General features: G+C 37.6%; 2 protein-coding genes and 1 pseudogene across 4 annotated transcripts; 1 reads left to right on the top strand and 2 right to left on the bottom strand.

Annotated features, from left to right (window-relative positions):
• Nucleotides 1-1034: 1034 nt before the first annotated feature.
• On the bottom strand, nucleotides 1035-11107 carry LOC132163216 (uncharacterized). Of its 2 annotated transcripts, XM_059573423.1 has the most exons (7): nucleotides 10904-11107; nucleotides 8561-8841; nucleotides 6641-7811; nucleotides 3403-3545; nucleotides 2338-2394; nucleotides 1530-1627; nucleotides 1035-1303 (listed from the first exon to the last, which is right to left on the bottom strand). In XM_059573423.1, the coding sequence occupies exon 3, from the start codon at nucleotides 7724-7726 to the stop codon at nucleotides 6848-6850; it is 879 nt and encodes a 292-aa protein (XP_059429406.1). In that variant the 5' UTR covers nucleotides 7727-7811; nucleotides 8561-8841; nucleotides 10904-11107; the 3' UTR covers nucleotides 1035-1303; nucleotides 1530-1627; nucleotides 2338-2394; nucleotides 3403-3545; nucleotides 6641-6847. The 2 variants fall into 2 exon arrangements, with proteins under 2 accessions (XP_059429406.1, XP_059429405.1); XM_059573422.1 differs by lacking the exon at nucleotides 8561-8841.
• Nucleotides 11108-12062: 955 nt separating this feature from the next.
• Nucleotides 12063-18400, top strand: LOC132163866 (putative pentatricopeptide repeat-containing protein At3g23330; annotated as a pseudogene).
• A 2007-nt stretch (nucleotides 18401-20407) lies between these two features.
• On the bottom strand, nucleotides 20408-24419 carry LOC132164673 (zinc finger CCCH domain-containing protein 56). Of its 2 annotated transcripts, none has more exons than XM_059575219.1 (2): nucleotides 24140-24419; nucleotides 20408-23234 (listed from the first exon to the last, which is right to left on the bottom strand). In XM_059575219.1, the coding sequence occupies exon 2, from the start codon at nucleotides 23192-23194 to the stop codon at nucleotides 21002-21004; it is 2193 nt and encodes a 730-aa protein (XP_059431202.1). In that variant the 5' UTR covers nucleotides 23195-23234; nucleotides 24140-24419; the 3' UTR covers nucleotides 20408-21001. The 2 variants fall into 2 exon arrangements, with proteins under 2 accessions (XP_059431202.1, XP_059431201.1); XM_059575218.1 differs by having other exon boundaries at nucleotides 20408-23218.
• Between the last annotated feature and the right edge of the window lie 292 nt (nucleotides 24420-24711).

Here is a 24711-nt window from a genome sequence, read left to right as displayed (position 1 = left end):
TTGGGCCTAAGAAGACACTAAAAATACAAAAAACAAATAAAGGTAAAAAATGATACAGATACAGTAATAAAAAAGCCCACAAACGCCCAAAAAAAGCCAAAAAACCCAATTTTAAAAAAGCGGTTAGCGGGCGATTACCTATTTTACTAACCGCTAACCGGCGGTTAGTAGCTAACCGCTAGGAGGTTAGCGGTTGAAGGTGGTTACGGTTAGCGATTATTGCCAATAATCGCTAACTGTAACCGTATTGACACCCTTACTATCGAAGTGATATCAAACTAACCCAAACACACTTTTGACAAAAGCTTCATTTTTTTTTTTTACTTAAAAACTCTATTTCTCAAACACAATTTCAAACATACTTTAAGTGAACTTGACTTCTAATGCTTAAGCTAATATTATGTTTTTCAGAGATCAGAAAATCAAACAAAGGTTTTAAGGAAAGTCTAGTATGTGTGCTTGGAAAAGTGTGCCATCTTTTTTTAGGAAGTAATGATACACACTACACGGGTATGATTAAACAGTACTCACACCATGTACGGGTGTAAGTCCCCTAAGATGAGTCCATCAGCTAATAATTTAAGGTATACTTTATATCTCACATCTTAGTGTTAACTAGTTACAAGTTAGCGTAATTCTTTTTCCTTCTCATCTACTAAAATAAAACAAATTAATGTCAAATAGTCTATAATTGCAAGACATTACATAAGCGTGTAACTCTTACTAAACCTGATTCTTTGGCTTAAAAAAAAACATGTTGGGTTTTCTTTATTTGGCCAATGGGGTAAATTATAAAAACCACCCAAACTCTAACAGCAACTTAATTAGTAATTTAAGAAGAATTTTTATTTAAATTAGGTCGGAGAGATTTCCTCTAATTCAGTCTATTAAATTAATGTCTTTAAATATAACTTATAATTCTCACACACATTTTTTAAAAATACAAGTGAAAATCATATATATTTTGAATTTGGTCACATTTAATAAATTAGGTTAAATGAAACCAACAGAAAATGCATTACTCAACTCAAATCTGAATCCTAAATTTCAAAAATCCATGCAGTTATGGATTTTTTTCGCATAACCGAATCCTAAATTTGCATATGAATTTGCCTTGAAAACAAAAACAAAAACTAGAACAAATCCATTAGAGTTTGCTTCCAAACTACATGTGCATACTATCATGGAAGGCAACCAGCCCGCAGTATAAAATAGGAGTTCGGGCACAAAAAAAACGTGTAGCTTCCTTCAGTATTCCGTTTCCAAGACACCATCAACGAGTCCAAACTCCATAGCCTGCATTCTGCAAAATCTTGACATTTTGTAGTGGCAGGTGGAGCTCAAAATCTTAAACAAGTAGCAATCAGCAGCCGGAAAGAAAAATGAAAGCTCTATTTCAGTATGCCATTTATGCAAGAGCATCACTGGAACAAGCAGGTGGAGAGGAAAGGGAGGTTTTAACTAATAAGCACTGGCATTGAGCACCATGACCTCATAATCCAACATAAACTAGCATTTACTGACATTACCAGCTCGGAAACAGACAGGAAACGATCCCTTTCGGTGTATTGTTGCACTTTCTCAAGACTTTGGCCGGTGAAAGCAGAGCATACATTTTGTCAATTTTCTGAGCAAAATTACCAAGGAAAGAAGAGCAATAAAATAATGGCTCAGTAAGAGTTTTTTATAGATGAGAAGCACGCAGCAGTGTTCAAAGAAAAGCACTTTAATATTATTATTATTATTATTGGTAAGCTACACAGATATCTAGTAGGTCTTAGACCCCAGTCTCACCCTCCACCCCATTCTTATGGACGGAGTTAAAACCGTCGAGTCAAAACTCATTGGCTGCAGCACAAGAGCATAGGTACATTATGAACCAAAACCCTCCACTTCTCGTAGTGATGTTTTTGAGCTATCTTTGTTGATATTGTAAATGCCATTTAGCCTACTACTGGTAGCCTGAGTTTTCTATTGATATAAATTTCAAAGCTTCAAAGCACCAAAATGACGATAGTACAAATTATGAAAATTATTTTAACTGTCCAGCCCGATATGCCATATAACCTAATTTCAGTTTCCCATACAGCCATTGATGCTCAAAATAAGCTGAGAAATTAGTCTTACTTTCTTCAACTTTGACATTGTTAAAGTGTTGATTAAATTTACCATTTCCTACTAGTTAATCCTTTTAGAATAATTGGTAATTTAATACACATAACCAAATTAGCCAAATATATATATATATATCAGTTTACTTATTAGGTTCAGCTTGAGTTACCATAAAATGAACACGTCCAGAGGTTTCCAACTGAGAAAGGAAGGAGATAGACTCACATGGCGAGATTGAACTACTTCTTCATTCACTTGGCGTCTCACATCCTCCACGTGACCCTACACGCAGATAAACTATGGTCAAATCTGTTGTTTGCAACAAATGAATCATACAGTATATTTGAGACTCAATAGTTCAAATTGCAACATGCACTGAATTAAACAAAATTCTACAGGAACTTTCAGTTTTTGACGACTATGCATGCATATATCAATAGCTCATGAAGGCATGCACTTACACGTCATGCCTGGGGAAATAAGCTAAATATAAAAGACAAGGCTAGGGTGGACATGGAAAGATGGAACTTCTACTCTTCCTAGCTTAGCAAGCTATTTAGTATCAAAACGGATGCGGTCTCACGCACTATTCCCTGCCCTTAAGGCGAGAGCTTCAAGCCCGATTTCTGGATAGCAAATAGATTGCATGGTTTTATTGTGCCTAAAAAGGATAAATTTTGACCTAATATTAAGGGGTCCAAACCCCAGATATTGCACATAAGACACGGGCACGCAGAATAAAGCAATTGCATCTCAAAAAAAAAAAAAAAAAAAAAGAATAAAGCAATTGCATCCTCCGTGTCATTCCATGTTTTCTAAATCCAACACAAATAAAATCATTTGTAGGCAAAGTTGTCAGTTAGTAGCTCAACAGGTAAGATAAGTAAGAAAGCCCTATTCCCAACCTCTCAAGTATAAGCCAAGCTGAGAAAATTATAAATACGAATGGCATAAATATAAGGGCAAAGCAATTATGCTTGATATGTTTTCAGGAGCCCCAATTTGTTTAATTTTTCATTTTGGTGCTTGTTTGTATTTCTGACTACATTTTAAGGTCCACGAGTAGTTTCGACAACATACATGAGGGAAAGGGAGGAGGGGGGCTACATGGTGTGCTTGATATACATTTTTGGTCACTTCCAAACAACTCAAGCTGTTGGGACTGAGAGTGTCAACACCCCTTTCATGTAATATGGCAAAAGAGGCCATGACAGTTCCAAACCAATTAAAACAGATTAATGATTTTCTTCCATAAACTGCAGTAAACTATACAAAAAAGTTAGTTCATACCCCACATCCACTCTGTGGCTGATGTATCGTATATTACGAGCGTTAGGCATTGCATAACGCATTCCTTTTTCACCACCAGCATGAAGAAGGGCCCCTTGGCTTGCAGCTAGTCCAAAACATATTGTACCAACCCTAGGCTTTATCTGTAAAAGGAATCATTATATGCTTACAGAATATAACATTTATTTGACAGAGAATGAAAGAAAAAAGTACGATGGGTCTAAAGAGAAAAGGCATACACCAAATAATATCTAATGGACAGCAAATGTTCAAATATTGTATTTGAACATACTTCATATTTCAAATAACTTTTCTAATGTTCAAATATTGTATTTTAGCCCTACAACGTACTTCACATTTCAAATAACTTTGCTAATGTTCAAATATTGTATTTTAGCCCTACAACGTACTTCATATTTCAAATAACTTTTCTAAATTTAACTTCCAAAAAAAAAAAAAAATTCTAAATTTATAAATTTTAAAAGAAAACTAAAATTAATACATAAGATAAATACAATAAGAGAAAAGAAGTGTTGAAGCAAATTTTTTTACAATCGGACTGATAATAAGGCTCTCGAAAATAAAAGAAGAGCTATCGAAGTGATACCAAACTAAGAGCATGTTTGGGTGTATGTTTGAGGGGTTAAAAAAATGCGTTTAACACTCAAAAAGTGTTAATTTTCAACCTGACACAAACCACCTAGGTGGAAGCCCACTTTGTTCGACATTAAAACCTCTTAGTTGGTTAGTTCTAGCCATAATACCTACTGAAAAGTTACTAGGAACGAGTTCTACCTTTAATCACCAAATAAACAACATATGGAACTAAACCATTCAACAAGCATAAAACATGTACAGCGGAATTAAAACAACATCACAACCGCAATACAAAGTTTGTTTACGAAGTGAAAAACCCTTTGAACACATCAAAGGTAAAAACTAGGGGTGTCAACCCAGTCTCGGTTCCCGGTTCTTGGCCAAAACCGGGAACCGGAACCGGAACCGGAAAACAGGGTGCCGGTTAACCGGCCGATTCCAGTTTGGTCCGGATAACTGGTTTTTTTAAAAAATTGTATTTCTGTTCAATGTAACCAACCTGAATTTTTGGGAGCTCTTCTTAAAAGAATCCCAAAACCCAAACAGCAGACATAGGTTCACAGTTCACGAATAAAATCATCAAAATCATAGAAACATAGGTTCACAATTCACACACAGGACAAAATCAAACAATATATTTCTCTCATAGAAACATAGGTTCACAGACTCACAGTTCACACACAGAAGATAGACAAAATCAAAAAACAATCGGATTTTCAATGAGAAACAGAGGATAGACAAAATCAAGCAGAGAAAGTGAGGAACCCACAACTCAAAATCCCCAAAACATCAAATTAACGAAACCCATCATTTACCCCGTCACCCAAAACTTAAACCCTAAATTTTTCCATCAAATTTTCTACACTTTCTCATCAACCAAACAAATAAAAACACCCTAAATCAAAACACCAAATAGATGGCATCGTGGATCGAATCGAATTGGAAGTGAGAGAGGAGTCAACTTGATCAATCAGTTGTGGGGAACAGCCGGATTGGGTTGGTAATGAACTTGAGTGGGCGAGGGAAAGGAAACTGGGAATGAACTTGGTAATGACCTTGGGTGGGCAGTGGAAAGTCATCGGCAATGGAAGTCGATTCCACCAAAGAGGCCACCTTCTATCGATTCTAAGGGCTTACCCACCGGCTAGAAAACATAGAATGGAACTAAAGATGTGGGCGAAGAATACCTGGCTGCTAGTGCTCATTGCAAGAGAGGGAGACGGCCACAGAACGCCGGAACTAGAAGTGAAGACAGAAGAGAAAGAGGCGAAACGTCATGAAGAGTACTAAAGTTGTGAAATGAAGTGCTAAACAGCAAACGGCTAAACCTAAACTAAAAAATATTCATATATAATTATATATATAACCGGTACCCCAGTTCCCGGTTATAACCGGGTGCCAAAAACCGAAACCGGGGTACCCGGTTTTTGGTTTTTTCTAACCGAAAGGGTTCCGGTTCTGGTTTCCCAGTATTTTTTGACACCCCCAATAAAAACCACTTCAGGGCAGCCAAACCCCAAAAATCACTATATGTAGATTCAGAGTTATAGACTATACGATATTCACAACCTTGAAGTCCTCTAGACTTAGTAAGAACAACAAGTTTCCCAGCTTGTTTCCATCCTAACCATCTTCACGGAGCGCATCGTCTTACCGACCCTTCGGTAGACTTCCTTCTTCAAGTAACTAAACCCATAATCTTGTATAGATGAACGAACAAGGCAACACGCCAAAATACAAAACAACAACTCACGAGACACAACACTCGTAGAGAAAATATGAATACTTCAATGAGCAGTGCACAAAATATATTTTCCCCAGTCTTGGAATAAACAATGACAGGAAAACCATTTATAGGAGAGACATTTCCTTCTTCATGTCCTAACAGGATAGCACTCTCGTTATGACAGGAAGGCCAAATTCGTGGATTTGAGAAATCCACGTCCTAACGAGAAAGCAGCCACGTTCTGACGGGAAGAACAATTGTCTCATCTTTGTCACATGTCCCGTCTTAACTCACCTTCCGACGAGAAAACAGTGTCTTCAACATTTGCCTCGTTACATGTCCCGTCCTGACGAGGTTCCTAGCGAGAAAACAGTAGCTTCAACTTAGCTCCCGTTACATGTACCATCCGGACGAGAAAACAGTAGCTTCAACTTTGTCTCGTTATATGTCTCGTTCTAACGGCACTCCTGACAGGAAAATAGTAACTCTCCATTACATGTCCCGTTTTGACGGTACTCCTGACGAGAAAACAGTAACTCCCCATTACATGTCCCATTCTGACCACACTTCTGACGGGAAAACAGTAGCTTCTTCAAACAAACCCTGAAGACCTAAAAAGCTATTCCCCAAAGTTTTAGACAACAAGAAATACAAGAATGAACATTGAATAAGGCCAAACTCAAACCTAACACCTACTATATTCTTCTTCCTTAGTTTTGGATGTAGTTTTATAGCTGACAAGCAGAGCAAGCAGCTGCAACCAATGCTTACAGGGAGGACTTGGCAAACATATTCAGTAAAGGGTCCTATTTAGCTGCCTATAAACTACTTGTTCAATATCCGACATGGCTTCCACACATGAACCATAGCCAAAAAGAGAAAAAAAAATGAAGAAAAAAAAAGAGTGAAGCTTACATGCACTCAACATCCGAAGAGTAGCCAGTGACATAACTCAAAGTTCTGAACATTCCGATCTCTACTGTCTTCTCATTTGCTATCTATCGCACCATGGCTATAGAGGAAAATATATTCATTCTCTTGTAATCATATTAAGGATTTTATTTCTGCATCTACTTGAGCCACAAAGATTCAAAGAAACCCACAATTGGACAATCAGATGTATCAGTTTTGCAGTTTTCCATAAATTTCACGCATCAACAACTTGGAATTATCAACCACGTGTTTGCTTTCATAAACTATATAATTACATAATTCATGCCTTGGAGCTGGCCTGAGTGATCGTAATTCTGTGAAGGGATTCGTGATCACAGATTTATGGTACAACTCCCTGGCTGGATGGACATGCCTCCACCAAAAATCAGAGAGTGCTATCTTCAACACATCCCAGTATTCTATATCTCTGTATAACCGAAATAGACTACTCCCTTTAGGAGTCCAAACATATAAATCCATCCAATCCCTGTCCATAATTTCCATTAAACCCTGAGCTTGTGGAATACAGTAAAGGGGGACTCGTGTCCAAGGGAGAGCATTGCTCACATCTCCATTGAAAAATGGGCACTTTATCTCCAACACTCCCCGTGAAGGCAACCCATAAACTAGCCTGTCAACTACTCCATCTGGTGAACCTGCTAGCCAATCATCTTCGGGGATTCTGTCGCCATAGACCTGAAATTCAGGAAACAAAACAGTATTTCCTGTTATGAGCTTGTATCTTTCAAGTGCTTCCTCTTCTTTGATATTGCTCCAACAGGTAGCCAGGTTTCCAGAAAATGGCTCAATTGCGCCAATTTTCTCTAACCACAGCTGGGCTCTTCGGCGAGGCCAAAAACCAATAGCCCCGGCAAAAGTGCTCGCCGTCAATTTATGCCTCCTGAGTTCTTGCCAGTTTTTGAACCAGTGCTGAAGACCACTCGATCGAAGAACAGAATAAGTTTCATTCGATGCAAATTTTAGAGGGCGGCCAGATTGACTTGAAATTCTTCCAGAGGGATGATCTAGAACTTGGCTACTGTAGTTCCTACTATTGCTAGGATTCATGAAGAGCACACTTATGTAACAGCTACTCTTGCACTTCTGATTTGACAGCCGGACAACAAGGAGGAGGCAAGAAGCAAGTTCTTCACTGCCCAAGAAAAACAAGCTTTACTGAGTGCAAAAAGAATGGAGTAGATACAATGAAAAGATATACCATGAGACAGTCAAAATTATAAAATCTATGATTTAAACACGTGAAAATAATCAAAATAATAAAATCATAGCAGCTCCATGAACATATAGAAATGAACTGGGAGTCCTATACACATATAATATGGTGGTCAACATAACTCAGGACCATGTCAAACCATCACAAAAGGTCCAAGATCCAGAACCTGACTGAAGTGATCTAAATTTGTTATCAAAGCAATTCCTCTATAGTTGCAGAAACTCTTATAAAGAAGGTCATAAACAAGGGATGCTCCTAAAACAAGGAATTGGATAAAGTGGAGGATCAAAATCTTTTTTATTGATAAGTCACACACGCACCCAGTAGCTCCTAAACTCACAACGTCACCCTCTACCTTGTTCTTACAAGGGAAGGAGGTGCCCTTTGAACTAGTTAAAAAAGGATCCATTTGATGAAGGAAGGGTAAAAGCACCAGTAGCAATGCAAGTCAGCAATAGGCCAAGAATGCATGCACTCGCATACATGCAAACGAATACCAAAACTGTGGGGTTAACAAGACCATCAATGAAGATGGCTATTTTCCGAAAACATATATAGTATATTCTTTTGATTTCCTTTGACAGTACCAAGTTCATATATATATATATATATATTTTTTTTCTGGCTACCTAGAAACCAAGATTGAGTGGCATTATTTTTAAACATACTTTGAGAAGCCCCAGAAACACCTCCCTGGTAGCAATATGTGTGAAACTGCTAAATAGTCTGTTGCTATAGTGGGTTATCTTAATCCCAGGTTCGAGCCCCCCAGATAAGTAAAAAGCACTATTCTTTTGTGCATTGGCTGGCAATAATTTTGGAGCAATTGAGTACAGTCCCCCTGATCTTAACCAGCTCTGGATATCAATTTCTCTGGTGTTGGGAGACCCAATCAAGTGTCTCATATACGCATGCCCCTTTTTGTTTTCCTCTTTCCCACCAACAATGCCTAATGATCAATTGAACAATAAACACACTCCAAATAAATTTCTTTGCTCCTCAGAAAAGATGAAAAATATTCAGCCAATAATTGTTTACCTCCAAGTGTGCTAATAAAAATAGCAACAATGGGTAAAATTGAAAAGTAAAATGGAAAGGAAAGAAACAAGTATTTTATTTCATTACAGTCACAGAGACGGAGCTGGGGGGGTGGCCAGTATAGGCCATGAATCTGTAGGGTTCTATTATTTAAAAGACTCTTTGGGGTGTTAGTATTGGCATTCGCACAAATAATAATAATAATAATAATAAAAAGGTTATCTATCATTTTTTTAAGTACCAGTACCCATCCTTCTCTAGAGTCTTTTTCTTTTCCAAGATTATTAAGACTTAAGAAAGCAATAGCTATAGTAATGCTTGTAGCATACGGGCATAGGCCAAGCTATCACTTGAAGAAAATTATGGTGGTGTGCAAGCATTGCTTTCCCCAAAAACCTAACTGGTTTTTTCAACGGTAGGGGTGTTAACCCGGTCTCGGTTCCCGGTTATTGGCCAAAACAGGAACTAGGGTACCCTAGTTATTGATTTTGGGAAACCGGAACCGGGTAACTGGTTTTTTAAAAAATTTGGATTTTGGGCTTATTCTACACCCATGACCCAACTCAAAACAGCTCATTGCGCTCAACAAGCTGGCTTGAATTTAAAAGGAAATGATATGCCTCCCTTTTATAGAAAAGCAAGCTTGGAGGGTTCCATTTTTTTAGAAATGTGGGACTGAATGGCAGCCTATCACAAAGGTAGAGAGTTATGTAGTAGGGGCAGTAGTAACCCAGCCTGAGGAACCCATAAAGAAATGACTGCATTACAAGAGGAAGGGCCTGAAGAGGAAATTGCTTCTGATTTAGAGTTGCTTCTTTTGTTAACATAAATAATTCACCTGCAGAAGTGAATGCACATAACAAAGCAAATGATGAAAATGGTGAAGAGGGCAAAACCATCAGTGATAGTGTGTTTATTGAAGAATCAGTTAGAGAAGAGCTTTACATGTTTTATGAGGCAAATGAGTCAGTGGAAAAATCTACGGCAAGTTCAAGCACTTTAAAATCGTTTTCTCATCATGCCTCTGTTTTGAATAGAAATAAATATTCTTCATTAATGAGGAGCTCTGCACTAAGAGGAGCAGAATTATCAGCACAGGTTTCTCTCTCTCTCTCTCTCTCTCTCTCTATATATATATATATATATGCACCCGGTTACCGTTTATAACCGGGTGCCAAAAACCGGAACCAGTTCCCCGGTTTCCAGGTTCCAATCCCCGTTTCCCGGTATTTTTTGACACCCCTATTCAATGGGCAAATACAACCGTGCATACCTGCGGTATTAAACTCATGACCTCCCAATTTATGGGTGGAAGAGATGCCAAAATCAAAAGCCATTGGCTTCCCCCTGAATCTAACTAAATTTTCTAAAATCCTATGAAAACAAGATGAACATGATTTTCTTGTTTTTGGCACATACACATGGTGTCAAATGGGTCATTCCTGAAAATCTAGACATGGGGATTGACTATATGCATATCTTGATGAAATTAAAGTATTTAACATGTACAAATTTATATACGTTTAGTGGCATGCATAAGAACCCAATAAATCTCTGTATACGTTTCATCTTTACTCTTGGAAACACGTACAAAATGGACACTGAAACATTAATATATATATAAAATAAAAATAAAAAATAAAAACCTTTGTATGTGTGAGCATCTGGGTATGCTACAAAAGTAGTTAAGAGTTCATCGATGGCCCAGCTCTTCCTTTTACAAAATTTTCAGCTTGAAACAGATACCCAGAAAAGATAGTTTGAACCGACAGTCAATCAGACTTAATAAGACACATCGAAACAGAAAAAACTGAGAAAGGAGGTTAATTAACAAACCGAACTCTCGCAGCAACTTCATAAAAAAAACCAATAATAACAACAAACCAAACATACAAAATCTAAATCTAAATCAAAGAAGTAAGAAAAGACAAGAACTTTGATAAATAAGATCTTTAAGGAAAAAAGTCACTTACCCTCTGTAGAACATGTTGTTGGTATATGTTGTGGAAAGCAACCCAGTTGAATCTTTGTGTATTTTCCTTATTGGCGCTTCAGACTAGCTCTTGTGTTTGAGTTTGAGAGAACGAACAAAATGGGGGGGAATGCCTTTACAGTTTACATAGAGAGATGGAGATTTTCTTGAACGTGTAGGGGAAGATTGAAACGATGTCGCTTTATCATTAGACTTCTCCACTCTAACTTGTTAGGGAATAGGGATGGTGGATTTGGGTTTGGACTTGCTAATCTTCAAAAATTGTAGTTTACGCTTTTAGCCCTATAACGTACTTCATATTTTAAATAACTTTTCTAAATTTAATCTCCAAAAAAAAAAAAAGTTCTAAATTTATAAATTTTAAAAGAAAACTGAAATTAATACATAAGATAAATGCAGCAAGAGATAAGAAGTGTTGAAGCAAATTTGTTGACAATGGACCGATAATAAGGCTCTTGCAAATAAAGGTAGTGCTACCGAAGTGATACCAAACTAAGGGTTTGTTTACTATAAGGGTGATGGTTCAATGACCCAATAAAATTTTAAAGTAGTTAGGTAAGTATTAGGGTATGAGTTTGAATCACCACAATAGAGAATCTTCATGCCTAATTAGTATAAATCACATTGGTTCTCATTGATGCCCTTGTGGGGTAGGCAGTTAAGCTATGGCTCGACTAGTCTTAAGGGTGCGCCTTCAATCTTCGCTGTCTAGGTCCCTCCTAAGCAATCCCCTGTAAGTTGGTGCTACTATGGTCATGCTTAGCTAGAATAGCCACAATTGGCCTCCTCCTCCAACCTTTTTGATTAGAAAAAAAAAAAACAAAAAAAAAAAAAACTAAGGGTTTATTTGGCTGTCCTTTTAAGGAGTTTAAAAATGCGTTTAATACTCAAAAAACCCGTTTGAAAAAAAAATTAGTCATTTGTAAAAAAAATTGAAAATGCTTTTAATGATTTAAAAAGCTAAAAAATGGTCAAAACATACTTTTGGGAAAAACTTAAAATCAAGCTTTTGCAAAAAAAAAAAAAAAAAAAGCAAGCCTTTACATTTTTTGAAAAACGGTTTACCGTTTACGTAAACCATTTTCTCCAAACTCACACGTCACACACTCTCCCTAAGCCCATGCAGTCTTCTCCTTCACGCTCAAAACGCACGCAGTCCTCTCTCTCTCTCGGCCGAGCTTCTCATCTTCTCCTTCACGCTCAACACGCAGTCCTCTATCTCTCGGTTGGCATCTCAGGTACTCTCATCTCTCTCTCTCTCTCTCTCTCTCTCTCTTTGTTGAATCGTATGGAGCATTTCATTTTCTAGAGAACGATAATTTTCAGATATGCGAATCGTATTAGTGTTTTTGGTGTGGTTTTGTTATTCTTTGGTTTGATTTCCTGAACCTCTTTCTCTGCATTTTTTTTATTCTCGAAAGCTCTCTCCAAGACTTGGGTCTTCTCACCGCCTTTCTCTGCATTTTTTGCTGATAAGGAAGTGGTTAACCAGCCCCATTCTCTGGTAGTTCCTGAATTGGTACCAGGCTGTGCAGTATAACCCCTTTCTGTATCTCTCTTTCTCTCTCTCTCTCTCTCTCTCTGTGTGATTAAACTCGGGGTCTACTAGCCTAGTCAGAAATAGCCGATACTTGTTTGTGAAAATGTCTGACCAAACCTTTTTCACTTGTCTGATCAATCCAACACTTTTACCTTTACCCTCAGGCAAATCAGTGTGCTTTGAACTACGCTTGCTTGCTTAAGAACATAAACCAGATTAGAAAGGAAACTCTTTTCCCATAAGCATTATTATGCCTCTGTAATTTCAGTCTATCTAAAATGTCCTGACTCTCACAAGTTTATATAACTGCTAGAAGAAAGTTTTTTTTTTGTTTTTTTTGTTTTGTTTTTTTTCTTGAATGTTTCAAGTGGGTTCATCAGAGGTCCAGTTTTTAATTAAAATTTAATTACTTCAAAACTTTGCCCAGCCATTTATTTGCAATAAATTTTGATTTGCATCATTTGGGTGCTGTTCTTTATGAGATCTTGTAGATCTCCTAGATGTGGCAAATTAGGAGACAGCTCTTATTTGGTGATTGTGAAACTGATGAGAAACTGGAAGTTCCTATTCTTTTATGGAACTAAAATAGGCATAGTAGATGATATCATAGAAGGTGGGATTCTATATATTAGTGCTCCTGCATCATTCTTGCTCATTATAAATTAAGCAATGTCTGCTGGCTAAGCCCCCTAATCTGATTCCACTATGAAGGTAAGTTTTTGTTGTCATGATGCATTGATTTGGCAGACTACTGCACTTTCGGCTATATCTTGCTCATCTGAAATGGGAGGCAAGGAAGGGGTACAGTGTCAAAGTATCTAGTATTTAAGCCTCGTTGATGTTCCTTTTGTAGTTTGATAGTAATACAAATCTGTATCACTTGCAAATGTTGTTTATCTTTAACCATAATTTGATTCCCCCTTTTACTTATCTCCTCTACATTTAGATTTACTAGGAAGGGGCAGGGAGGATGAGCAAAATCTGGAGTTGAAGTAGGGAATCCAGAATTTATCATCTATGTTTAAATATATTCCATTAGACAATGTACATTTAAACATATTCTATTGGTTAAAATCATGATTGTGATTCAGGCTGACTGATGTCAGTTAGATATCTTTTTTGATAGATATGTGGTGACATCCATGGGCAATTCTATGAAATGAAAGAGCTTTTCAAAGTAGGAGGTGATTGCCCAAAGACTAACTACTTGTTTCTTGGAGATTTTGTTGACAGAGGATTTTATTCCGTGGAGACATTTCTACTTCTATTAGCCCTGAAGGTAATAATTTTGCAATATCCTATTTATGAAATTAAGTGGGAGCTTGTGTCAAATGTAGTCAGCCTTGCAGGTTGTTGCACTTTCTATTTATATTTCTCAGATTTTCTTTTTCCTTTCCTCTGACCTTGTCTTCCATCCATTTCATTAGGAAGTTCTCATTAGAAATGCCACTTCTTTGGCTTCTAAAACATAGTCCTCTCTGTGAAAAGTCCTTAGTGGAATGTTTATTTTCAGTAGATTGTCATTCATCTCAAGATTTACTTTGGGCCAACACATTGCATAATTGAACCAATAAGGTTCTGCATTGAGCTAGGTTCTAGTTAGACCCCACAAATTTGTCTTTATGAAGGATTTCGGAAGCAGCAATGGAATTTTTTATGGTTCTTGATTCTATCAATATGTGGGTAGTGTGGTATTTATTTATCTGGCCTTCACAAGTTCACTAACATTTCACTGCCACTAATGAGTCTTTGACTTGCACATGGTTATTTTTGCACCATCTGTGACATCTGCTTGCTCCCATTACTGCCCACAAAGGGCTGCTGGTCTATTTTGGGCAGGCATGTATGATATAACCTTCGCCCCTAGTTGTAGACTCATTTTTTGTGATTGTACAAAGTCAAGTAGTGTCCTCCCAGTTTTAGTAACTATTATCAATGTTTTCATTATGCTGATGGTGACGGTAGTACAACATGGGTAATAATCAACTATATTGTACCAAACACATAGTTGGGTATTGTGTTCTTATGCCTATCGATATACCTTTTCTTGTTTAATCCATTTTTGTGTTGTTTGTAGATGGATGAAACAATTCTTTCGGCAGTTATGGCCAGAGTTGAATCTGTTCTTGTTGTTGGGGTTGTAATCTTAAAAGATATTAGATCTAGGAGATTATTACTTAGGGAACCTCATGTTAATCGAGAGCATGAAAGAGGGATTTATATGGATAGGATTCTTTTTGATTAAATGAAAATATAAAAAATTGAAATTATATGACTATTGTTAGTCAAAAGAAAATCAAACAAAAGTTTTAAGGAAAGTCTATTATGTGTGCCTGGAAAAGTGTGCCATCTTTTCTTAGGAAGTAGTGATACACACCACACCGGTATGAGTGAACAGTGCTCACACCATGTACGGGTGTAAGTCCCCTAGGATGACTCTATCAGCTAATAATTTAAGGTATACTTTATATCTCACATCTTACTATTAACTAGTTACAAGTTAGTGTAATTCTTTTTCCTTCTTCTCATCTATTAAAAAAAAAAAAAAATTTAATGTCAAATAATCTATAATTGCAAGACATTACATACATGATTATCTTATAGGATTAAAAATTATAATGAGACATTTATTTGTATTCTTATTCATATTTTAGCACCTTTTTATTTTTATTTTTTATGAATGGAGTAATATTAGGGACATTTTTTTATTTTCCTAAAGTTGATGTAACTTAGAAAATTATTATTAAATTTGAGATAAATTATTATTAAATTTTGATGAATTTGTGATTTTAAAAACAAGTTAGCATTACTCTTTATCATGCTGCTTTCCCGCCAGATGTGAAGGACCAAAAAATGGGACTACTGGTAACTCTAAGCCTCCAAAAGGTCGCTCTCACACCCAAACAAAACCACCCAAAGGAATGGAATTCAACCATTAAGCACCACACCAAGCTCAAAGATGACCATGCAATTCTCACTACATATACCCAGATGGCATCTCTGGGGATAACTCCAGATAGTACCACTTTGCCTCTCGTTCTCAAGGCGTGTGCGAGGTTAAATGCGGTCGAGAGTGGCAAGAGCATACATTCTAGTATTCTGGGTACGAGTTTGATCGGAGATGTTCGAGTCGGGACTGCTCTGGTGGACTTTTACTGCAAATGCGGGTTTATTGAGGAAGCCCGTGCAGTGTTCGACGAAATGGGTGAGAGAGATGTGGTTTCGTGGAATGCGTTGATTTCTGGGTATGTGGGGTGTTGTTGTTATGAGGAGGCGGTTTTGTTGTTTAGGGAGATGGAAAGGGAGGGTTTGAAACCCAACTCGCGCACTGTTGTAGCGTTGCTTTTGGCGTGCCAGGAGATTTTGGAGTTGAGACTTGGACAAGAGATACATGGTTATTGTTATAGACATGGACTGCTTGATTTGGATCCGCATGTGGGTACTGCTTTGATTGGGTTTTATTTGAGATTTGATGTGAGCATTTCGCGTCTAGTTTTTGATTTGATGGTGATGAGGAGCATAGTGAGCTGGAATGCTATGATTGATGGGTATGTTGATGTTGGAGATTACTTGGAAGCTTTAAAGATTTTTGTATCAATGCTCGTGGATGGGGTTCACTTTGATTCTGTTACAATGTTGGTTGTTATCCAAGCCTGTGCTAAATTTGGATATCTCAGACTGGGTGTACAAATCCATCAATTGGCTATTAAGTTGAAATGTATGGATGATTTGTTTATAGTCAATGCATTGCTTAATATGTACAGTGAAAATGGAAGTTTAGAGTTATCCTGCAAGTTGTTTGATACCAGCCCTACTCTTGATGTTGCTTTGTGGAATTCTATGATATCCACATATATTAACTTTGGCTGTTATGAGGAAGCCCTAAGTTTGTTTGTTAGTATGAGAACCAAAGGCATCAGAGAAGATGAAAGAACAATTTTTATTATGTTGTTTTCATGTGCAGAGTTAGCAGATGGCTTGCTGAAGGGTAAAGGTTTACATGCTCATGCAATCAAGAGTGGGATGAAGATGGATATTTCTCTAGGGAATGCATTGCTAAGTATGTATACAGAACTAAATTGTGTTGAAGATGTCCAGAAGGCTTTTGCTGAGTTGAGAAGTTCAGATATAATCTCATGGAACACTTTGATCTCAGCATTGGCCCATAACAAAATGAGGAGTGAAGCATGGAAACATTTTGGGATGGTGCAAGATTTGGGATTCAAACCTAACCCATACACAATAATATCTATTCTTGCTACGTGTGAAGATGAAACTTGTCTGAATATTGGGCGATCACTTCATGGCTTTGTTGTAAAACATGGTATTGAAGTAAACTTATCTTTGAACACTGCACTTTCAGATATGTACATGAAATGCAGTGATGAAGTATCAGCTAGGATTTTATTTGAGGGCTGTCCAAATAGAGATTTGATCTCATGGAATGCGATGATTGCCAATTATATCAATGGCAATCAAACTCACGAAGCTCTGTTACTCTTTAATCGTATGATTTCAGAAGTGGAACCAAACTCTGTGACAATTGTAAATGTTCTCTCATCGTGTACAGAGCCTGCAAATCTGCCTCAAGGCCAATGCTTGCATGCTTATGTAACTAAGAGGGATTCCTATTTTGGTTTCAATCTGTCTCTAGCAAATGCTTTTATAATGATGTATGCAAGATGTGGCAGTATGCAAAGTGCTGAAAAGATCTTTGAAACTTTACCAAGTAGAAATATCATCTCATGGAATGCCCTGATAACTGGCTATCGTATGCATGGTCGTGGATGTGATGCTATTCTTGCCTTCTTCCAAATGTTAGAAGACGGTTACCAACCAAATGGAGTAACTTTTTTATCTGTTATATCTGCATGCAGCCATTCGGGTTTGATAGAGCAGGGATTGGAGCTTTTTCATTCCATGGTTCAGGATTTTAAGATAAAACCTGAGCTTGCTCACTATGGTTGTATAGTAGATCTGCTTGGTCGTGGAGGCCGCTTAGATGAAGCTAGAGAGTTTGTCCAATCAATGCTTATCGAACCAGATGCATCAGTGTGGAGGGCTTTGCTCAGTGCTTGTCGAGTTAATTGTGACACTAAGCTGGCTGAAAACATTTTTGAAAAACTTGTTGAATTAGAACCCATGAATCCAGGGAATTATGTTTTGCTATCAAATATCTATGCTGCAGCAGGTCGGTGGTTGGAGGTTAGACAAATAAGAACATGGCTTAGGGAGAAGGGTTTGAATAAGCCTCCGGGAATTAGTTGGATTGTCGTTAGAAGTCAGGTCCACTATTTTACTGCTGGAGACGTATCACACCCTCAATCAGTCAAAATTTATGCAAATTTAAGTTCTTTGTTGTCTTCAATCAAAGAAAATGGATATGTTCCTGATGATCTTTGTTGGATTTCACATGATGAAGGTGAATATGGTTGAAAGCCAGAGGCTGTTCAACCATAGTGAGAAGCTTGTTTCTGCATTTGACCTGATCAATTTGTGGAGTCTGACCCTTGTTATGATGACAAATACTGCAAGGCTTTTGGTGGGCTGCCATGAATTTAGTAAATGTGGTTTTTGGTACTGTTGGGAACTCGAGAATGAAACAATTCTCAGGGATAAAACCCTTTTTCATTTGTTTATCACTGGAATTTGATAAACTATGAAGTATGAACAACAATCTTCTGTTACAGGATTTCTGATACTTACCAAAATGCTGTTAAATGAAAGATAATCTTGCAAGACTTTGAATTTCCTATAATCATGGAAGGACTGTTCAGCGTCAACCCGGGACATGGGAAGGAATTATCAATCCAGCAGGTTGGTTATCATTCCCTGACTTGTATATGAAAACTGGTAGGGTATATACAATAATTGTGCGTATATGATGGTAGTGTAGGTACCAACATTTTCAGGATATCTCCATCTTTTTGTTTTTTCTTCCAATTCTCTATAGACTTGCACATAAATTCTCAGTAATCACTGTGCATCTCTTTGTCTTTTACATTTTTGTTTTTCCACAGGTTTATCTGGAATCATCATGAATATTACAAATTATTATCCAATAATTCACCATTTCCTAAATAGTAAGGGCTATTTTATTGGTTATGTCAGCTCTGAAAAACCTTAACAATATGTGTCAATTTAATTTTTGGACATCATAGGGCATAGATTATATAAACCAGGAAAAGTATATAAACCAGGAAAAGTTTGGGTTGGGAAAGGGGGGTGGGGGATAACAAGACTATCTTCTTCTCATTCTTCTCATGTTCTTCTACTTTTCAAAATTTATCATTCAATCTATGGAGTCGAGTCTATGTGTGGGACCGATATGATCTCATAGATCTAATAATGATTTTAAAAAGTGGAAAGAAGAGAAAAAGAAGCATTTTCCTTTCTCAAGGCTACTATTTAGAACAAAATTGGTTGGAATGTTGCTTTATAATATTTCTTACTGAGCTTTGATGCAAATAATAAATAAATAAATAAAAAGCAGGCAAAAATTATTATTAAAATCAACGAAAAGTAAGGAAGGCGTGAGGTGACCTTCGCTACAATTGCCATCGGCATTGGGCAACCTCCAGGACAGGTGTCGGTTTTTACTTTTTATTTTTTGTCTATGATATATTGCAATCAAAGCATAAGGTGTTAAAAAAAAAAAAAAAAGCATTTATGCATATTACATAATAAGAGTTTCTAATTTTTATTATTTTCTTAATAATAAAGTCAATCTATCCCATCAATAGATTAATCTTCTAGTTTTTCTATGTTATATCTTATAGGTAATAAAAATTATTAATTTATAAAATAATGTTAAAGCATTATTATATAATGATTTTTAGTACAAACCAATCGAAAAATGTCCTAATATTTTTTCTGAAAAGTATTTTCAATCAAAAATATTTTTCATTAGAAAACGCTTTACGTCAAAACAAATGGAATCTTAGTTAGATAAACTAAGACCCAAAGTCATTTTACTATCGGCAATTGCTAGGATCAAGGATGCCTCCATGTTGAACAATCATATTTCAAAAGGGTAATACTTAAATTTGTATTTTTATCCCATAAATATTTCATAATGCTAATGTAACAGTCTTAACTAACTATTGAATTAATTTTTATTAAAAAAATAAATAAATTCCAAAAGTTTGTTGGACCTACCCTGTCAACAATATGAAACAGTTGTAGAATAAAAATATAATATATAACATTACTCATTTCAAAATAATGTCAAAAACAGCTTTCAATCCCATGATCATAGTGCCAGGAAAAAATTTCCAACCAAATAGAAACGATAGATCAATTCATCACCCGAATAATATCAAGAGTAATGTTGAATATTACACCCTTTATCCCACCTCATCCTACTAGACTATGTAGGAGTGCCTATAAACTTTTGAATCGGTAATTATTAAAAAATAACAGATTTTTTTTATAAAAAAATAAAATTTGTTGAACATTATCACATCAGTCTACTAAAATCAACATTACTTTAATATCAATGCCTAAGCAACCAGCAAAACCCAATGTAAAAGATAAGCAATATGCCCCACATTACATCAGAAAATACGAGTTCTCCACTCCAAAAAAGAACCAATTACTAGAGGGATTGGTGGGTTGGGTTGGCATCATATCGGGTACTTGATACCTTAAATCCCCCCATACTCACAAAAGTAGGTTCCACATCACATCTCATCTTCAGGGGATTATAAATTCTCAAACCCCACCTGATCTCTCTTTAAAAGGATTGAAAAGAATCCAAATAAAATGACTTTCCACCTCCCCAATCAAACATCCCAACCCACCGGCCATCCCACTATTGGGATCCACCTCATAAAAGATTCCCGTGCTTTCAGACACACAAAGAAACAAATAAAAAGAAGAGAAGAAAAAGTAACTGAAGGGACAATCAGAGATGAAAAAGAAAAAGAAAAAGAAAAAAGAAGATATTGGAACAACAATTTAGACAATAAGAAACGTTAATTTAATGTTACATCATCAAAGAACCAAATGCCCTACATCCTGTCACTATCTGTTCCCAAAATAATTCACCCGCAAATGGAACACATCAGCAACACCATTTTTCTTCTTCTTAAATAAATGTGCTCTTGTCTCCCAACGACCTTCTCAAAGCATTACAAAAACCCCATGCAAGAAGAAAAAAATTCCCCCTCAACCCCATTACAAATATAATAATTTGATATAAAACGAATAAACCCCAAGACTTTAGTTAATATCAAATAAACATGTAATCTATTATTAAAAAAAAAAAAAAATTGACCTAGTTATGGTAAGTATCGGAAGAAATTACCTAACCTGGGCTGGGTCTTTGCAAAATAACCCAGATAGGGTTTCTCATCCCTTCCTGACCTCTGTAATGACAATAAATGGATAAACGAATAATATTTATCTCAGACTTTGTCCTTCCTTTTCCTTCATTTATTGCTGTGACCTTCTTAACTCCCACATTACCAACAAACTAAAAGAATTAATAATTCAGCTTTAACTACCTCCGGCTCAGTAAAAATGATATCATTTTCACTAAGCAACAATCTGATCAAGGTGCAGCTGCTCGAGCCACGCTCCCAAAACAGCCTGATCACTGGATTCACTCTGGGGCGTAGAATCAGAACCCTCAGCTGACAGTGCCGCACTAGAGACTTGAACTGCTGTATTTTCTTTTGCATCGGATGGTGATTCTTTCACCAGTGATTGAACCCATGAAACATCAGGCTCCTCTCTATTATGTCCAATTGAACATGATTTACGAAGCCCCCCTAATTCATCTCCTTGAACTGACCAATCTACTTTCCCATTTTGGGACTCCCATTTTGACCAAGAATTCATCCGGGAACCAATATTGTTAGATCCGAGATCATGTGGGAGGTTTGATCCAAGATCTCGTGAGCTGAAACTGCGGAATTGTAGCTGCTGCTTCTCACGATGAGCAAGTGCAGCAGCCCGAGATCCCATTGGAGATGGAGGCTCAATGCTCCGAGGTGACATCATCCCAGGTGAGGAAACGCCAAATGAAGGCTGCAAGAAAGGATGATCAGCATTCTTCACCGGGAACACATTAGTTTTAATAGGAGATATCATGCTTTGCTGCTGCTGGATTTGATTAAAAAGAGCCGATTTGTGTGATGAGGGGAAAACAGATGAACCCACAAGTTGATCAGAATATCGAGGGGATGAGACCTCAGCAGAGAAAAGCTCATCTAGATTTGAGGGAGCCAGGGATTTTGAACGGCCAGAAAGATTCACAGAGGAAGTACTGATGTGAGGCTGTGATAAGCGGGACAAATCATTAAGGAGCAGCTGTTGCTGCATTTCAAAATCCTGCAACATATTAAAGTGCTCAGCAGGAAGGTCTCTTGCATTGAGAGAAGATCTCAGCCGACTCATTTGGAGATTGCTGTCTGGAAGATGCAAAGTGGGGATGTTCTGCTGAACCCAGGCCATGGATGAATGAGAAATACCATTACCAGAAGGAGACATGGATGGAGAAAATGGAGTAGGTGACATGGCAGACCCTGCTGAGGGGGAGCTGGGAAACATGTTCAAGGCTGCTGCCATATCCATGACAGTGGCAGCAGAGGCTGATCGAGGAGAAGGCATTGCAGATCCAGAAGAAGCATAAAGGGGTCGGAGTTCCTCATGCATGTGGGCAAAGAAGCAAACCCGGCGCATGCAGCTTGTGCCATCCTTGCAAAGTCGAGTTCGGTATTGTGCCGGATGTAGCCAACACTCAAACACCCCATGAGCATATTCACACAAATCTCCCCGTCTACAAGTCCCCTTCCGAAACTCTGGACATGGTACACAACTGTAATGGTACTTCCTTGGGTCTCTTCTCCTGGCATTCTCACCTGGATGAACAAAAGGACACTCCGTCCAATCATGAGAATAAGCTCGAGAACAAGGCCGAATCTTGAATGAAAACATTCGGAACTCATCAGTAGCATAAATGCTACTCTTGAGGTCAGGAAGAGATGGGTCAATTGGGTATTCTTTCTTCTCTGGCGCAGAAGAAACATTTATGCTATTAGGCTTACAATATACAGGAGTCAATATTGGATTTGAGACAGAGGACAAGGAACCATTTTTTGGGGATGATGGGAGGGGCGGAGAACTAGATCTCAAATCCACAGCTAAAACTTGCAGATCCTGCTGACAAGCAGAGGAATTATTTGTTAAAAGTTCTTTGAGCAGCACCTTCAAATTGGGTAGATTAGGAGGAGCAACAATAACATCAAATGGACAATGTCCATGTGCATCGGTGGCCTTAGGCTTAGCACCAGCAAGTAAAAGCAACTTAACAACATCCACAGCACCAACAGATCCACCAGAAGCAGCACAGTGAAGTGCAGTGCTCCTATCTGGGCCACAGAAGAGATTAACATCCACCTCAGAAAGAGAGAGAATTAGCTTGACAACATCAACACTGCCATATTTAGCAGCGACCATTAACGGGGTTCTATGCTCAATAACCATCCTTTTTGAAAACCCCTGACGACCATACCATAGTCCAATCTCGCTGATCGCAGAACCATTACAGATAGATTGCTTAAAACCCTCTACATCATTATCAGCTGCAAGCTCAAGTAAAATGGAGAAAGAATGCTCGGATTCAACTGTTCCGCTAGGTTTATTCATAGCTTGGGTTAAAGATTTGATTTCTTGGTAAGACGATAGTGCTGGTTGGGGATTTAAATGCTCCGGGCCACCACACATGCTTTAATTAACCGGCAAAAAAATCTGAAAGACACCCAATCTACGAAGAATCACATACTAATTTATAAGAATAAATGCATATGAAAACAATTTAGAATCATATGCTAATATAAACCAGGATTCTCTAGCATCAATCCTCTAGAAAGAAAAAAAAAAAAACAATTAAATTAAGAGATACCCACTTCAAATGATGAACTGTCAAACTAAAACCAAGTAAAAAATTGTACTAAAAAAAAAAAGCAAAGAAATAACGCATACATAAACAATATGACGGGACGAGAATAGAAAGACTCGTCAAAACATTGTTAAGCGATGAAAATGGACCGAGTGAAAGACATGGTCGAGGAAGATTAGGGGCTTAAAAAGTATATATACCATCTATATATATATATTCGATAAAAAGGCGCAGACTACAACCATGGTAAAGAAATATTATCCCCAAATATTGATGTGCTAACAAGGGAAGTTCAAGACAACCCCGGATTCGGACCCCTCAAATACCCTTATCTTCCGGATCGGACCTCGAAAAAACCCTCATTGCGATATGCAATCTTAAATTGAAGAAAAATAATAATAATAAATGCCAAAGACAAATGCAAAAAGGTGAAGTCTATGTAAAAATGAGCAAATGTGAAACTAAGTGCTCCCCGTAAAAGGAAATGCACAAAGCATTTAAAATTTTGAAGGCATCCAAAAAAAAAAAAAAAAAAAAAAACCAAAAGCACTCCCCATTTGTTCAGTTTGACAAACAGAGAAAACCTCAAAATTGAAAACTTTTCAAATTTCTTTTACTTTTCCCACACTTTCTCAGCAACCAAACGACAAAAGCCCAAAAAAAAAAAAACAACAACCAACTAGTTCCGACCGAAAAGAACAACCAACCAACAAGTCACAGGCTATTAGAATGCATAGCAAGTTAATGGAAAAATCGAAAAGAAAACTCACAGATTCGAAGATTTTGAGTCCTCAATGGGCTCCAAAGCGCCATCAGAAACCCTAAGGAAGTGTACGGAACTCTGGTACACGCACATTCACTCATTGATCTGCGGAGAAGAAACAGAGTGCAGAGGCAGAGACTGGCAACGCCTTCGAAAATGGGCGAGACCCCGAAAAGAAAGCGCGCGGCGAGGAGCGAAAGAGCTCTATCGCCATAGCCGCGGGGGAGAGAGATTTGAAGTTACGCGTAGATGAAATTCGGAGTTAAACGCGAGTGAATTTGACTTCAATTTAGAGAGAGGTGAAAGAGTGTTGAAGATTGGGCGTGAAAAGAGGGGAAACCGGCTGAGGGGGTCAGGTGGAGAGTGGAGTAGGTGAGGGGAAGTCGGGGTTGGTGACCGTACGAAGCGGTGGAACGTGTGGGGTCTGGACCACGAGGTGGGAGCCTTTTCTATTGGTGGTGCGGTGGAGCGGGACCTCGGTTCGGGCGGGGGGGTCAAAGTGAGTTTCACGGGCTGGAGTCCAATCAAGTTCAAAATGAAAATATATAATAAAAGGACACAAATTTTTATCAAACTAGT

This window comes from Corylus avellana, chromosome ca10 (assembly GCF_901000735.1).
Source record: "Corylus avellana chromosome ca10, CavTom2PMs-1.0".
Lineage (NCBI taxonomy): Eukaryota > Viridiplantae > Streptophyta > Magnoliopsida > Fagales > Betulaceae > Corylus > Corylus avellana.
This window is presented reverse-complemented; position numbering and strand designations above follow the sequence as displayed.